General features: G+C 36.5%; 1 protein-coding gene across 1 annotated transcript; it reads left to right on the top strand.

Moving 5' to 3' along the window:
• Positions 1-6: 6 nt before the first annotated feature.
• Positions 7-10,018, top strand: LOC117295050 (grpE protein homolog 1, mitochondrial-like). Its single transcript, XM_033777620.1, has 4 exons — positions 7-110; positions 5,969-6,122; positions 7,592-7,825; positions 8,584-10,018. The coding sequence occupies exons 1-4, from the start codon at positions 13-15 to the stop codon at positions 8,779-8,781; spliced, it is 684 nt and encodes a 227-aa protein (XP_033633511.1). The 5' UTR covers positions 7-12; the 3' UTR covers positions 8,782-10,018.
• Positions 10,019-15,635: the final 5,617 nt, after the last annotated feature.

A 15,635-nucleotide genomic window follows, 5' to 3' on the forward strand; every position in this document is an offset into this window, starting at 1 on the left:
GTAACATCCAAGATGGCGACGACCATGCAACTTTTAGGCTGGCGGGCAGTAACTCGGCAATTTTTAGTTAGAACAAATTCTCAAAGTCTCTGCAGAAGGAATGCTCAAAGGTATGTTGGACAAGTAGTTATAACTTTCTCTTGTTATAATTTAATTTCGTTATGTAGTAATTATCATATTGAAATTGTATTTTTATTTGTACGATCGCAAGTCACTGAAGTTGACTGGGGCCACACGGATGCAGCGCACCTGCGCGCACACCCACACACATGCCGTCGCACGGATCAAAGCCGCTAGTCACAGACGGAATTCGGGTCATCTCGTACCCAAGTCAACTCGTCAACTCGTACCAGAGTCAACTCGTACCTGAGTCAACTCGTACCCAAGTCAACTCGTACCCAAATAAACTCGTACCCAAATAAATTTTTACAATTTGTTTTCTCAACTCGTACTGATAAATATTGTGTAGTTTAATTTATTTATTAATGTTAATCATACAGTTAGCTATTCAATATTCATTATTGCAATGATTTTGTTTTCCTGGTTTTTTTTTATGTTGCAGGTAAACGAACAGATATGCAATGGCCTATTTTTTCGAACTAACTAACGAAAGCAATGAATGAAGCGAAACTAATCTGTGGCTAGAGCAAGTAAAATGTAGTGGCATAACAGTCAGTTTACAAAAAGAAACAAACACAGTCAATACAGTATGTACCTGCGCTAAATAAAGGAAAAGTTTCCGTATGGCGCCACCACTTTTTCATTCGATATGAAATTAATATAGTTTCTTGTTTACCTCAATGAGATATCCCTTTTTGTAAAAATGAGTGTAAAAGTGATGGTGCCATATGGAAAGTTATCTTAAATAAATACTAAGCAATAATTTAAGAGATGAACATGAAACAGATAAACAATAAACAAAAACTTTACATCAATAATTTAACAGGAAATAGAACATGACAAGTCGGGTGTATAATTAATTTAATAATAGAGATCAATCAAAATCACGGAGGATTCTTCCTCCATGGTGATGTAACATCAATTTGTGACTTGTAAAATTGTTAATAATACTAAATAGCTTTCACTTTTCAGTGTCACTCACTGGCACTGTTCAGCTGCAATGCAATGCAATGAATGAGGGGCGAATGAGGCCAATATGGATTCTGGAAGGCTCATTAAAAAAAGTATTTGGAAAGATTCCCGCATCCTGTCACACAGGTGTCATCACTTTTTTACTTTTTTTGTCAAATTTTTGACTCCCATAAATGGCCGACCGTCTTAGTTAGCAAAGTAAAATGAAAACCAAGGCGACGTGTTCCTTTAAGGGATGTGGCATCCCTTTACTCCTAGAACTTTGAGGTTCTTTCCTCTATCGTCTCAACGAACCTCTACTGATGGTGAATCTCACAACACACGCAAATTTGTTTGCCCTTTAAAAAAACATTCCCAATTTACAGGTTTTTGTATCAAATCTCTCCAAAACTAGGCTCAACGCTACGTGTTCTTCGAACTCTCCAAACTTATTTCAGGGGGCAAAAAAAGGACAACTTTCCATATATAGGGCCACCACCCTTCACTCATTTTCACAAAAAGGGATATCTCATTGAGGTAAATTACGATATTAAATTATTTTATATCGAATGAAAAAGTGGTGGCGCCATATGATAACTTTTCCCAAGAAAACCCACTTCGGAAACTCAAAATTGTTACAAAGTTATATATTCTTACAGTAATTCAGATCCCATTCACTACGTTTAGCGATTCTGTGATTTTGCCTACGGCTGTTTTCAGCGTTAGCCAAAAAAATTGACAGAGCTAACTGGTACCCAGCTGGTCACAAACCTGAGGGCTTGTTTTGTACACCAATCACTTTTTGTAAATGCAGCAAACAGCTGTAGGAAACAATATCCCATCCCCCTCTCTTTCTATTGGCTGCTGAAAACACTATATTAATCCGCAGAAAAATTTAACTTCCATTATCAGACCCTCTTGTAATTGATAATCAAAAAAACTTGACTTGGCATTTATTTTTATACAGGTACATACAGTAGTTACCTAGTTGTGATATCGTAACCCTCCTCCCGACGGCCAGAGGTCGAATGATTACGAGACAATGTGACAAAACGACCACATTTATCCAACACGTACAATTTCGACCCATGTGGACAAACTAGTCAACAGATTTGCCCCATTTTTACCACTTCGAAAACCATTCGTGACACAAATTCTGGTGACACAAATTCTGATAACACGAACTTGATCCTCAATGTCTAATAAATCCATTCAAAGTTCTACTTGCTCATGTATGCTAATCGTACGCAACCACCCCACATTAAATTTTGTTTTTGCGATCATGTAGAGGAAGCTAGGAAAATCATCATCTGAAAGTTTGGTGTAGAAATTGTTTCAACGTTTTACTTAAAGGTGAGTAAAGATGTACTGTACTTTAAAACCTATACTTTATGAAATATATTCTTACTCAATGAAATTTACAAAATAACAATTTGCTTGAAAATTGTATACTTACTAGCAAAATATGAAGAAGAAAAAATTATAGATGAATATGGTCGTGACACTTGCTACGTAAAACTGGGGAGGTAGTGCTTTCTGCTCTACCAGCCAGGCTTCGGACTGATGACACCCAAGCCTACATGGATGGTAAAGGGGGTAACCCTGTTTCAGCCCAAGGAGTAGGTGGTAACAGCCCCTGGGAAAAAAACGGGGTAGCCCACACCTTGAAAAAAGAACAGGAATTATGTGTATGGCTAAACCTTCAAATGTGCCTCTTGTGCAATTGAAAGTTTATTTCTAAACGCCATTTTTTTTCTAATTGAAAAAAAAATGAAGGAGTAAAATCAATTAGTTAAAATTGGATCCCTCTTATTTTTTAATTATTGTTTTGCTTTTTTCCAATTATCTTGTTTAGAGAAAGACAATGCCAACAAAAAAGAGAAGAAAATTGTGTCCACAGCCACTCGGTATTTTTGCACGGCATCTGACTGAAAATTTTGGTTCCTAAACGGACACGTGCTGTTCCTGTTTCTTCAAAATGACCGCTCATATCAAAGAACAACTCTGGATATCAAGCACTTGATGCCAGACTTGACACTTGAGTGCAGCAAAATGAGAGTGAAGTTACTATTCGGCAAAACATTTCAGAAATACACACGTCCACGTCGCAAAAGTGAGCTGACAAAATTTGATACAGTTTGCCGTGAGAAGTTTGATTGTTTGCCTCGGACACCAAGACCGAGGAAGAGGTTGGAACTAAATTGTATACTTTCTGGCTAAGAGAGGTTTGCGGTAACACTGTGTGGAAATCTCTTTTCAGTATTGTTGGCTCTGAATAAAAAACTGGTGGTCGATAAGCTTGGCGATATCGATTTATTTTATTCACGATATATCGCCGACAATATATCGCGATATTCGATATAATCGCGATTAATGAAATTTGACATCATCAGTCTTAAAACTCCAAGTGAAAGTTGTAGAAGAGACAGTCCTAGCATAAGAGAGGTGTTCTAATGACCTATTCTTTTGGTTTTACTCCAAACCTATGGGGTGCAAGATGTCTCAGCTAGCAAATACATCGCGATATTTAATCGATATATCGCGATATATCGCGATATATCGATATTTCGTTTAAAACCAAATCCATCCGATATCGAAATCGTGTCCAAATTAATATCGCGATATTCGATAATATCGTGATATCGCCCAAGCTTAGTGGTCGACAATGACATAATTTGTTTGGGTGGTATTTGTGCAATACAATTTGCTTTGAGACTTGTGATTGTGCGCCTCGGACACCAAAACGGAAGAAAGCTAAATTGAAGAAGAGGTTGGGACTATTTACAAACTTGTATTTACTTTGTGCCTAACAGAGGTTTGCAGTAACACCGTGTGAAAATCTCTTTTCAGTATTTTTGGCTCTGAAAAAAACCGGTGGTCGACAATGACATAATTTGTTGAGGTGATTTTTGTGCAGGAGTGATTCTGATAATTTTTTATATCTGCCGGTATCTGTACATGTTGGCAAACTCTGATTTACTTAAGAATACAAAAAAGAATTCTAAGTCTCATCTCATGATTCCTAAATCTAAAAGAAGGAAAGAAAAATCTTTTCAGTTTTTTGAGCTGTTTTAATGTGGGGCGTTGTTTTTCCCAGGTTTTCTTTATCATTATTTTTGTTTAAAGCCCGGTTCATACTTCATGCGAATGCGAAGCGAATTTGTTGTGAATTTGACATCACATCTCTCCCTTTGTGCAATTGAGTTGAGCAGAGTTGAACTGCTGCGAATTATTCGTTGCTAATTTGCGACATCAACATTCGCTTCGCATTCGCAGGAAGTATGAACCGGGCTTCAGTAAGGGAAGTGCTCTTCCATCAAAGTCAGAATATTATTGTCAAATATTATTGGCCTGGTATTTGTTTTGTTTGCATTTGTTTTTGTTACTCCCTCTCAGAAATCTTTTGGAGGTTGATGTTTGTGTTGTATATATTCTTGCCATGCTTTTATTAAAAGATTGGTCTGGGGGATTGCAGTTGGAGACCGGTCCATTTTTGATTTAGGGGTAAACATTTTATTTTTCAGTTCCACTGTTTTATTTTGGTGCATGAAGTGGATCGGTCCCTGACTGCGGTCCTTTGGATTGACTTTAAATCCCTCCCATTTTCTAAATAATCTCCGTTTTAGAGTGTAATAGTTTATTCGCCATTTTAATTTTGATTGTAATGTATTACTCATATGTTTAATTAATTAATTTTAAGTAACTGTTCTCCTCCCTATAGGAGTGTACAGTACTTCTCCCTCTCAGTTTTTCTGTGTAAGATTTAGGCAATTTTAAATAGTAATGTTATGTTTTACTCCCAATTATTTAACTATGTAACTGTTCATGTAATTCTGCTGCTGGCAGCGAATTGAATAGAATTTTAATAAACCATTGAATGAATGAATTAAGAGTTGAAGAATTGAGTTTTTTAAAGCTCTTTGAGCACTTCAGTTTGAGTACCAACTTTCATTTGGATTATCTATGTATTGAAGGATTCCTACATGTAGTTCTGCTCAAGAGTAATGAACTAATATAATCAATTTGAATCACTGAATTTGTGCATGAACTTTACATTGTTGTAACTTCTTTTATTAAACTCTATTGCATCTTCTGGCGTACTAGCACCCCAGTGAGTCATTGTAAGGTCTGCCACATCATTCGTAAATTTGCTTTGATTTTCCGGAAACCCATCAACAATAAATGCCACAAAATGACGATATTGTAATAGAACTTTCATTATGGCCTTATTGCAACTACTGTCACTCATAAAAATGGTATTAAAAACTTAGAAATCTTCATTTCAGTTAGGAATACATGTATATAAATAAAGTGAGATGGAAGCTGGTTATAATTTATCATTCATCAGCAAATTTTTCATTTATCAGCTACTTGTACAGTAGCCACCAAGTATTGCTGCTTCGGTTCTAAACCTCCTACGATACTATCATGATACCTTAATAGAGCATCCACTCTTATATAAGCAAGGTGGACTTCGAATTTAGATTTAAAGTCTAGTACAATGACTTGCTTGATCACAAATTACAGTACCACTTACATTTGAGTTCCTCAGACTATAGAGAGAGTTGCTACAATGAATGTCAAGTGGTTCGGGGCAAGCTTTTTTATAGCAACCTCCAGATGAGCAAACCCTAGTACCATTGTGACATACACATCCATTCAGAATTGTGTTTCAGTGTTCGCCGTCTCTTACGTAACTTCGCAAAAGCTTGCCCCAAATTACGTGATGTAGCAACTGCATGGTCTGAGGAATTCAAATTTAAGCCTTAACTTTTGATCAAGCAAGTCATTGTGCCAGACTTTATTTAAATCTAACTTGCAATATTGCTTATTGGATGGTGACACCCATAGTTTGCAAGACATTTTTTTAAACCTTACACATTTCCTCAATCAACAGAATCCAATGGCAATCAACGGAGACTCAAAAAGCAAACGATTCACAGTCGTCAGAACAGACGGGCAGTCAAGCGGCTGGAGAAGGGGTGAGCGCATCGGAGAAGAAGCTCCTAGAAGAGAACAAGAAACTTCAAACGCAGATTGGTGAAGTCACAGTAAGCCAGATTTTTTCGACAGTTTAGTTTAGTTTAGTTTATTACCTTTGTTGCACAACCATTCAAATACATCGTGGTTGGGTTGCATAGAGGTATCTTTCCTCAACGTCTAAATAGGACCCCTTGTCGAATCATGCCAGGGGCACTATGTGTAGAGGGTTTTTTTAAGTTTAGTTTATTACCTTTGTTGCACAACCATTCAAATACATCGTGGTTGGGTTGCATAGAGGTATCTTTCCATAACCTCCAAATGGGACCCCTTGTTCTAATCATGCCGGGGGATCTATGGAGTGGGGTTGATTTTTTTTTTTTTGAGGGGGGGGGGGGGGGCTAGAAGTATCTTTTCTCACCGTCCACCTACAGGAACCTGGTTTGAATCGTGCCGGGGGCACTGTGTGGATTGGTTTTTTTCAGTCTCTACATGACAGTGTGGAATTTTCTCTGCAATAATTCCATGGGGTTTTCCTCCCACATCTAAAACTGAAACTTCATTGTCTTCTTTCCATTGGGTTCTTGGCTTGTACAGTGATGAAGTTTGCTTTTCTGAGAGACATTGGCTTTACAACCAGAATAAATTCAATAAAATGAAACCACCTTTGTTGATTTTCTTTTAGAGTCACTTATAATATTTGTTAAATTTCATGAAACCTTTGTAATTGTTTCATGTTTCAACATTGTGTGTGTTTAATGGTAGGGTCATCGATTGTTTTTCTTGTCACCAACAAGTTAATTTACACGTATAGGTAAACTTATCAAGAAAGATACAAGAAAAGTTAACAGTGAAAATTTCAGCCAATAACGGTCACTGTTATTGTCATCAGAACGTTGAATCCATGCCCGTTTAGCGAGTTGACCGCGAATAACCAAAGTCCTGTATTTCTTGTTTCTGTGTTCACAAACAGACACCATGCAAATTTGAATCTCCAAACAAAACCTGTCTTGTGTTTTTAAGATTCAAATTTTTGACACAAATTTACATGTATGATGCTTACGGCCAAACGCTTCTTGCCTTTTAACGCATTTTTTTTTTTTTAAGAAGCCAACATTTCTTTAACATTGGTTTCATTTAAAATTTTCTAAATTAAACAGTATTGTCCAAGTCCCACACTTCGTGTATCACAACTATAAATATATAAAATAACAAACCTGTGAAAATTTAGGCTCAATCGGTCATCAGAGTCGGTAGAAAATAACGTGAAAACCCACTCTTGTTTCCGCGCGTTTCGCCGTGTCATGACATGTGTTTAAAATAAATCCGTAATTCTCGCTATCAAGAATTAATATTGTTTTAATGTTTTCTCAAAAAGTAAAGCATTTCATGGAACAATATTTCAAGAGAAGTCTTTCACCAAGTTGCCTTCTGTAAACTCTGTAAATTATTTGTAAATCTGTGAACTTTTTCTTTTTTTTCTGTACCGAAAGTGTATAATGGCTTTAAGGTTAATTTTGATGTCATATTTTCAACACAGGATAAGTACAAGAGAGCGCTCGCTGAAACAGAAAATGTCCGGACAAGATACAAGCGCCAGCTGGATGATAGCAAGCTGTACTCGATACAGGGTTTCTGTAAAGATCTACTAGAGGTGTCGGACGTCTTGGATATAGCAACTAAAAGTGTCCCAGATGAGGAGCTTAAAGGTGGCAACAAACATCTGAAGAGTCTGTACCAGGGTCTGCAGATGACAGGAACGCAGTTACAGACGGTAGGGCTAGTAAAACAAATAATGGTTGAGCTTAGGTTGATTAAAGCCCGCTTCGTACCTCCTGTGAATGTGGTACGATTTTTGACGTCACGTCACAGGGCTGTTTTCGCAGCAAATGAGCACAAGTCAACTGATTTGTGACGTTATTTGTGACGTAAAATTCAAGACATTTCTTTTCAGAACTGTTCCAGGAACTGACGTGGTAGTACAGTTACTTATGATCCTATAAGCTAAAGTAGTAGCCCCAGCCTATTTCCATACCATCCACCCAGGTAATAGTTAATAAGCAGGACAGTTCTTTTCAGAACTGAGAAGTCTCCCGAACACCCGAACAATCTACTCCGCGGTAGCAGAATTAAGCAAGACAGTTCTCTAAGAACAAACTCTACCTGGCAAGTAGATACACACATGGTGTTACCGCAAACCAAATATATAATACAAATGTAGTGGCCAGATAAGGGAAATATTGTGCCTTCAGGCATGTACATGAATGAGGCACGCAGCACGCAGTGTTCCTGGTTTGATTTCTATGGCACCACACCCACATGCACATGCCCAAAGTAACCATGTTGTGGGGCAGGTATGTGAATGATAACGTCATACTTGACACGCTCTATATAAGGCCATAGCAGATCTGACCTTTAAAAAAACTAAAGGAGGAATCACAATCAATTTACAGAATTTTTAAAATGGCTTACTTGAGCAAGTGAAATTCTTACACAGGATTTTTAATTTTTGTCTTCCTTCCCTGGTTGTAGGTATTTAAAAAACACAACCTCCACAGAATCGACCCACCTGGAGAGAAATTTGACCCTAACCTCCATGAAGCTCTGTTTGAAGTTCCTGCTGCGGAAGGCAAGAACCCCGGAGAGGTTGCAGTGGTCACTAAGGTCGGCTACAGGCTCCATAATCGGACTTTAAGACCGGCACTGGTCGGTGTAGTAAAAACATCATAATGCGGTGGAGACTTGTAATCAGGGAACGACATTTTGTGGATCTAGCCACGAGGAAACCAAGGAGTTCTGATCATGAAAGGTGCTGCAGATTTGGAGGGGCTGTCAACATTTCTACATTCAGGACAAGTTAACAGAGAGGGGCAAGTAGGATATGAAACTTCGCATGGTGGAAATACGATATGGAAAGGTTTGTGGTAACACCATGTAATGACTATCTCAGAGCATACCTTAAACTTAAACTTAACTTAAATGCATTTACAAAGTGCTTTAACACTGTTTCAAAGCGCTGAACAGCATACTGATCGGCATACATCAGCATACTGATCAAAATGTCGAGTTGAAACCAATGTTTCTTTTCAGAAACAGGGGCAAGTTCGATCAGCGACCAGTTTGTCAATAACCTGTCAATGTTTCATTGTAACCTTTGCATTTTATAAATACATCCTGGGTACGGAGCAAAATTGCTCAATGGTCGACCGCTCGTCAACTGTAGTCCTTTGATTGAACTTGCTACATGATAATCCTTTAGAGACCATAGCGGCCGGAAATGGCTTGTACCAAAATGCCCAAAGCAGTCCAGAAACGGCTGCAAGATCTGACCTATTTCCACTCAACCAAAAAGGTCAAAGTAAATGTCATGACCTGAATTGACATTTTCGCATGTATTCCATGTTAGCATAGTATCTTTCTTTCTGATGAAAAAAATCTTTGTTTTGATACCTTTTTAGACACTTTTACAAGAAGTTGTCTCAAAAAAATCAACAATAAATCCATGTTTGGGTATATGGTGATGTTAAGACAAAATGTTATGGCGTCTAAAGGGTTAAACACTAGACTGTATAACATAATGTTTTCTTAAACCTACTTTGTGTAAATATCGACTTGTAGTGGAGTCACCTGTGTCAAGTTGGAGTCACTTGGTCCAAGTCACAAGTACCTAAAAAAGTAGAATTCTTGGACCGACTTTTTTAAAAGACAGGATCACTATTGATCGCAAACCAAATGTCGTGGAAATGACAAAATAAGACACTTTTAGTTAAAACTGCCTAATTGCATACGCTTGAACATAAAAACCACGTGGTGTGGTTATGGAAAGAGATTTTACATGTGCCGGGTACTTGTTATTCCAAAAAATTGAATCTCAGAAGCAATACTGGCAGAAAGGTTTCTCAGATTGTGTATTATTTCCATTTGCAGATTATTCTTCCTGCATGGACATAACTGCTCCAGCCGTCGATTTCACAAAACTCTTCCTAACTTTAATCTTAGGACTTAGGACGAGTCCTAACTCTGCACTGTAGCATGCAGACCTTAAGATTAATCCTATAGGACGAGTTACTCGATAAGACGAGTCCCAACTCTTTGTGAAATCGACGGCAGATTTTGAAAGGAAATTTTATATATGGTTTTAATCATTTTTTCACCCCTACACATTTGAATTCTGAGAAATGACTCATGCATGAAATGCTTCTCAGATTTATTTGATTGGCGGAACATTCAACGATCTGTGGTGTCAATTCCCGATTGCTGCCAGCAGAGATGTTGTGGTACTGTTACCTCACTAAAACGTGAACAAGATTTGACTTCTCGATGAAAATACTGCAACAGTTCGTTTTCTCAACAAGTAGACCAGGGCCCAATTTCATTGAGCTGCTTAAGCAGAAAATATTGCTTTGCATTCCTGCTAAGCAGAAATGAGCAGGAGGCCAGTCACGATTGGTACATGACATGGTAGTTTGGCTGGTAACCTTATTGTGGTAAGCGTATTTTTTGTGTGCTTAGCATCTTTTTTTGTCCTCTTTGAAACTGGGCCGTGTATGCAGGCGTTTCTCATACATGTGACATTAATTGTATCTTGCTCTATAATTTACCCTATAATCCTGTCAGTTAATTGAGTCCAATTTATAATGCAAAGTTTGATTGGGACTCTACCTACCATCATGAACGAAAGAGATTATGTCAGATAGCACTTACCAGCCAGCAAATGTCATATTTTACAGCGAGTCAAAGTTTCTTTTGTCTTGGGGGTGAGGGCGAAGGTAGAGCACTTAATCTCTTTTGTTTGCAAAAAAAAGAGCTATTGTGTTTATTGCTTCATTGTGAAAAGTCTAATTAGGCTTTGGGTGTTGAGTGACAGCTGTTGGCATTGTTCAATGAAAGCGCTGATTATAATCATGATTGTACAAGCAAACTACTTTGGGCAGGAAAATAAAGAATGGATGGTCAAAATACATCACGAAAATGTATCAAATTCATCAACAGATTCAATCATTCTTATTCCTTTTTTGTTATTGTAGAATTACATATGCTAAATCCAGCACTTTTATAAATTTGGGTCAAAATGCTGAATGTTTTTGTAGTTAAGGACCCAAATTTGTCAAAAATGCTGTAGTTATCCCCCCTATGAGGTTTTTTCTTCAGTTTTTGACTAAAATTGGAGCTTACCCCTTGTGATTTTGTTCAATTTTTGATTAGAATTGTTTAAATTTTGAACTAAATTACATAAAAGTGTTGAGCATGTATCATGGCTAATATTGCGCGCTCCGCGTAATGCACAGCCGCTGGTCGTTTTCAAGCGCTGTGCGAAAAACACGCGGGTTCGATCCACATGTGAAGAATTGTTTCTTGTTTGAACTGTTCGTCTGCTTATTAAACCATGATTGAACTATGCATTGCTCCGTCTTAATAATGTTTGAAGATGACAACAGAACTTCGAGAAGAGGAATAACAATGTTACCAAGGTATAACAAAACAATTGTTGCACGCTGTGACTGGGGTCCATGGGTTTTGTACACCCTCGGCCAAAAGTATCACAAGGCTATAGCCTTGTGAACATTTTTAGGCAAAATTTGCTAAGTATCACAAGGCATTTATACACATTTTAGGCAAATTTTGCTTAGTAACACAAGGCTATATGCAAAATTTGCTTAGTATCACAAGGCTATAGCCTTGTAAACATTTTTAGTCAAAATTTGCTAAGTATCACAAGGCTATAATATAGCCTTGTAAACATTTTTAGTCAAAATTTGCTAAGTATCACAAGGCTATAGCCTTGTAAACATTTTTAGGCAAAATTTGCTAAGTATCACAAGGCTTTATTTATAGCCTTGTAAACATTTTTAGGCAAAATTTGCTAAGTATCACAAGGCTATAGCCTTGTAAACATTTTTAGGCAAAATTTGCTTAGTAACACAAGGCTATATGCAAAATTGGCTTAGTATCACAAGGCTTTATTTATAGCCTTGTAAACATTTTTAGGCAAAATTTGCTAAGTATCACAAGGCTATAGCCTTGTAAACATTTTTAGGCAAAATTTGCTTAGTAACACAAGGCTATATGCAAAATTTGCTTAGTATCACAAGGCTTTATTTATAGCCTTGTAAACATTTTTAGGCAAAATTTGCTAAGTATCACAAGGCTTTATTTATAGCCTTGTAAACATTTTTAGGCAAAATTTGCTTAGTAACACAAGGCTATATGCAAAATTTGCTTAGTATCACAAGGCTTTATTTATAGCCTTGTAAACATTTTTAGGCAAAATTTGCTAAGTATCACAAGGCTATAGCCTTGTAAACATTTTTAGGCAAATTTTGCTTAGTAACACAAGGCTATATGCAAAATTTGCTTAGTATCACAAGGCTATAGCCTTGTAAACATTTTTAGGCAAAATTTGCTAAGTATCACAAGGCTATAATATAGCCTTGTAAACATTTTTAGGCAAAATTTGCTAAGTATCACAAGGCTATAGCCTTGTAAACATTTTTAGGCAAAATTTGCTAAGTATCACAAGGCATTTATACACATTTTAGGCAAATTTTGCTTAGTAAACATTTTAGGCAAAATTTTCTAAGTATCACAAGGCTATATATAGCCTTGTTAACATTTTAGGCAAAATTTGCTAAGTATCACAAGGCTATATATAGCCTTGTTAATATTTTAGGCAAATTTGCTAAGTATCACAAGGCTATAGCCTTGTAAACATTTTTAGGCAAAATTTGCTAAGTATCACAAGGCTATATATATAGCCTTGTAAACATTTTTAGCCAACATTTGCTAAGTATCACAAGGCATTTATACACATTTTAGGCAAAATTTGCTAAGTATCACAAGGCTATAATATAGCCTTGTAAACATTTTTAATCAAAATTTACTAAGTATCACAAGGCTATAGCCTTGTAAACATTTTTAGGCAAAATTTGCTAAGTATCACAAGGCTATAATATAGCCTTGTAAACATTTTTAATCAAAATTTACTAAGTATCACAAGGCTATAGCCTTGTAAACATTTTTAGGCAAAATTTGCTAAGTATCACAAGGCTATATATATAGCCTTGTAAAAATTTTTAGCCAAAATTTGCTAAGTATCACAAGGCTATAGCCTTGTAAACATTTTTAGGCAAAAATTTGCTAAGTATCACAAGGCATTTATACACATTTTAGGCAAATTTTGCTTAGTATCACAAGGCTATATATATAGCCTTGTAAACATTTTTAGGCAAAATTTGCTAAGTATCACAAGGCTATAGCCTTATTAACATTTTAGGCAAAATTTGCTAAGTATATCACAAGGCATTTATACACATTTTAGGCAAATTTTGCTTAGTAGCACAAGGCTATATGCAAAATTTGCTTAGTAACACAAGGCTAGCCTTGTAAACATTTTAGGAAAAAATTTCTAAGTATCACAAGACATTTTAGGAAAAATTTGCTAAGTTTCACAAGGCATTGTACACATTTTAGGCAAATTTTGCTAAGTAACACAAGGCTATAGCCTTGTAAACATTATATAGGCAGAATTTGCCAAGTATCACAAGCCTTGTAAACATTTTAGGCAAAATTGTATACATTTTTAGGCAAGAAAGGTCTTGCATCAAGACTAGCGCGGAGTATCCGCTCACAACCGGTTATAAACACTGGTCATTATCAAAGGTTTAAACACCCCAACGTGACGCGCTCTCCACCAATAGGAATAGCGAAACTGTCTGAGGTATTTATGAATATTGAATAATACTGCAAAGAGAGTTCACTTATATTATACCACTTGCATCTTAATTGTTTATTTTGACAATTTTAGACAGTAATTAGCTATAATTGAAATATGTCACATGCTAATCTACACAAACTTGAAGGCTAAATAGAGAAATATTTCCCCCACAGTAAGCAATTTTGATGGGGGTAAACGGAAAAAAAGAAAAACATTGTTCAGTACAATGACTACCATCAAGGTTTCAGCTGGGTTTATACCTAACCCATGTACATTTAAATGTTCCTTGATGCAAAAAAAAAACCACGTAATTTTCTTAATTTGTTTTCTTCAAATGTGTAATAAGAAAAATTGCTTCTCTTTTGCGACACAAATGGGCCAATTTCATTGCGCTGCTTAATGGTTTACAAGCAAATCTTCGTGCTAACTATAGCAGAAATATTTGCTTCACCGTGAACGTATTTCACGGATTAGCTTACGCGTTCACTAAGGATTTACATCGTACCTCATTCATTTTCATACAGTAAGCACCGGAAGTTTATCATGGTTTTTTTTTGCGTGCTTACGAGTAGCAATGAAATAGAAATCGACAGCAAACACAAAATTTACCACTAAGCAGCTCTATGAAGTATGGGCCATAAGTATGAACCAGACTTAGAGACGATGACTACCCATAAAATACACATACAGGTTACCAGAAAACTTACCCTACTTCCTAAAGCAGACACAGCACTCTCCTTTAAAGGCAGTGGACACTATTGGTAATTGTCAAAGACTAGCCTTCACAGTTGGTGTATCTCAACATATGCATAAAATTACAAACCTGTGAAAATTTGAGCTCAATCGGTCATCGAATTTGCGAGATAATAATGAAAGAAAAATACCCTTGTGTCACGAAGTTGTGTGCCTCTTGATGCTTGATTTTGAGACCTCAAATTCTAAACTTGAGGTTTTGGAATCAAATTCGTGGAAAATTACTTCTTTCTCGAAAACTACGTCACTTCAGAGGGAGCTGTTTCTCACAATGTTTTATACCATCAACCTCTCCCCATTACTCGTAATCAAGTAAGGTTTTATGATGATAATTATTTTGAGTAATTACCAATAGTGTCCACTGCCTTTAAAGGTCATGAGTACTTTGAGCAATAATTTAGAACAAGGAAGTTAAAGACCTCAAAATAACCAACCAAACCCACAGCAATTGTCGTGGTGCCCTGTGAATTTGCGGTGGTGCACCCCAATGGTTCCCATACAATTTCCCCATAGAAGTGCACCTTACCAGAGAAAAATTGCTGTAAACCTTCAAGAGTGAAGTTTAAAGCCTGGTGTTAACATGTAAGACTTCCTTCAAATCAACTGCAAATGTATTTTAGGAGTACCAATAAACATGATATGTGCGTTAACATGTGCGTTAATTCAAAATCTACCCTGATGAACTTGGTCTGTTATGTCATTCTTCCGCATTTGTTAGTTTTGGGTTTGGTTTTTTTAATTTTTTTTTTATGGGGGGGAGGGTGTTTAGAACAGTAACATTATCATGAAACTAGATATTTAAAGAATAACCATACATTTTATGATAAATGTCCCTACATGTACGTCAACATATTAAGGTAAAACTTTACGATAATTTTTGATAGCAGGAATAAACAAAAAAGCACCAAATTCATTTATTTGGAATATTACAATTATTCTTGGGAAAATCGGTTTTGGTTGTGAAGACTGACAAGTAAAATTTGAAAAGGAAAGGAGGGAAAGGATCGCATTGTCACACCAAAACATTGCCTGACAGCAAATTTGTGAATCTGGAGTAATATTGTTCCCATGACTATTGCAGAAAATAATCACCAATTGTCCAAACTTAATATGATAA

This window comes from Asterias rubens, chromosome 9 (genome assembly GCF_902459465.1).
Source record: "Asterias rubens chromosome 9, eAstRub1.3, whole genome shotgun sequence".
NCBI classification, from domain to species: Eukaryota; Metazoa; Echinodermata; class Asteroidea; order Forcipulatida; family Asteriidae; genus Asterias; species Asterias rubens.

What these genes read in the sequence shown, in the direction of transcription:
- LOC117295050 (XM_033777620.1), top strand. Translation starts at nt 13, where the DNA reads ATGGCGACGACCATGCAACTTTTAGGCTGGCGGGCAGTAACTCGGCAA. An exon ending in CGCAGATTGGTGAAGTCACA is followed by an intron (nt 6,123 to 7,591) that starts GTAAGCCAGATT and finishes TTTTCAACACAG; the next exon opens with GATAAGTACAAGAGAGCGCT. An exon ending in CAGGAACGCAGTTACAGACG is followed by an intron (nt 7,826 to 8,583) that starts GTAGGGCTAGTA and finishes CCCTGGTTGTAG; the next exon opens with GTATTTAAAAAACACAACCT.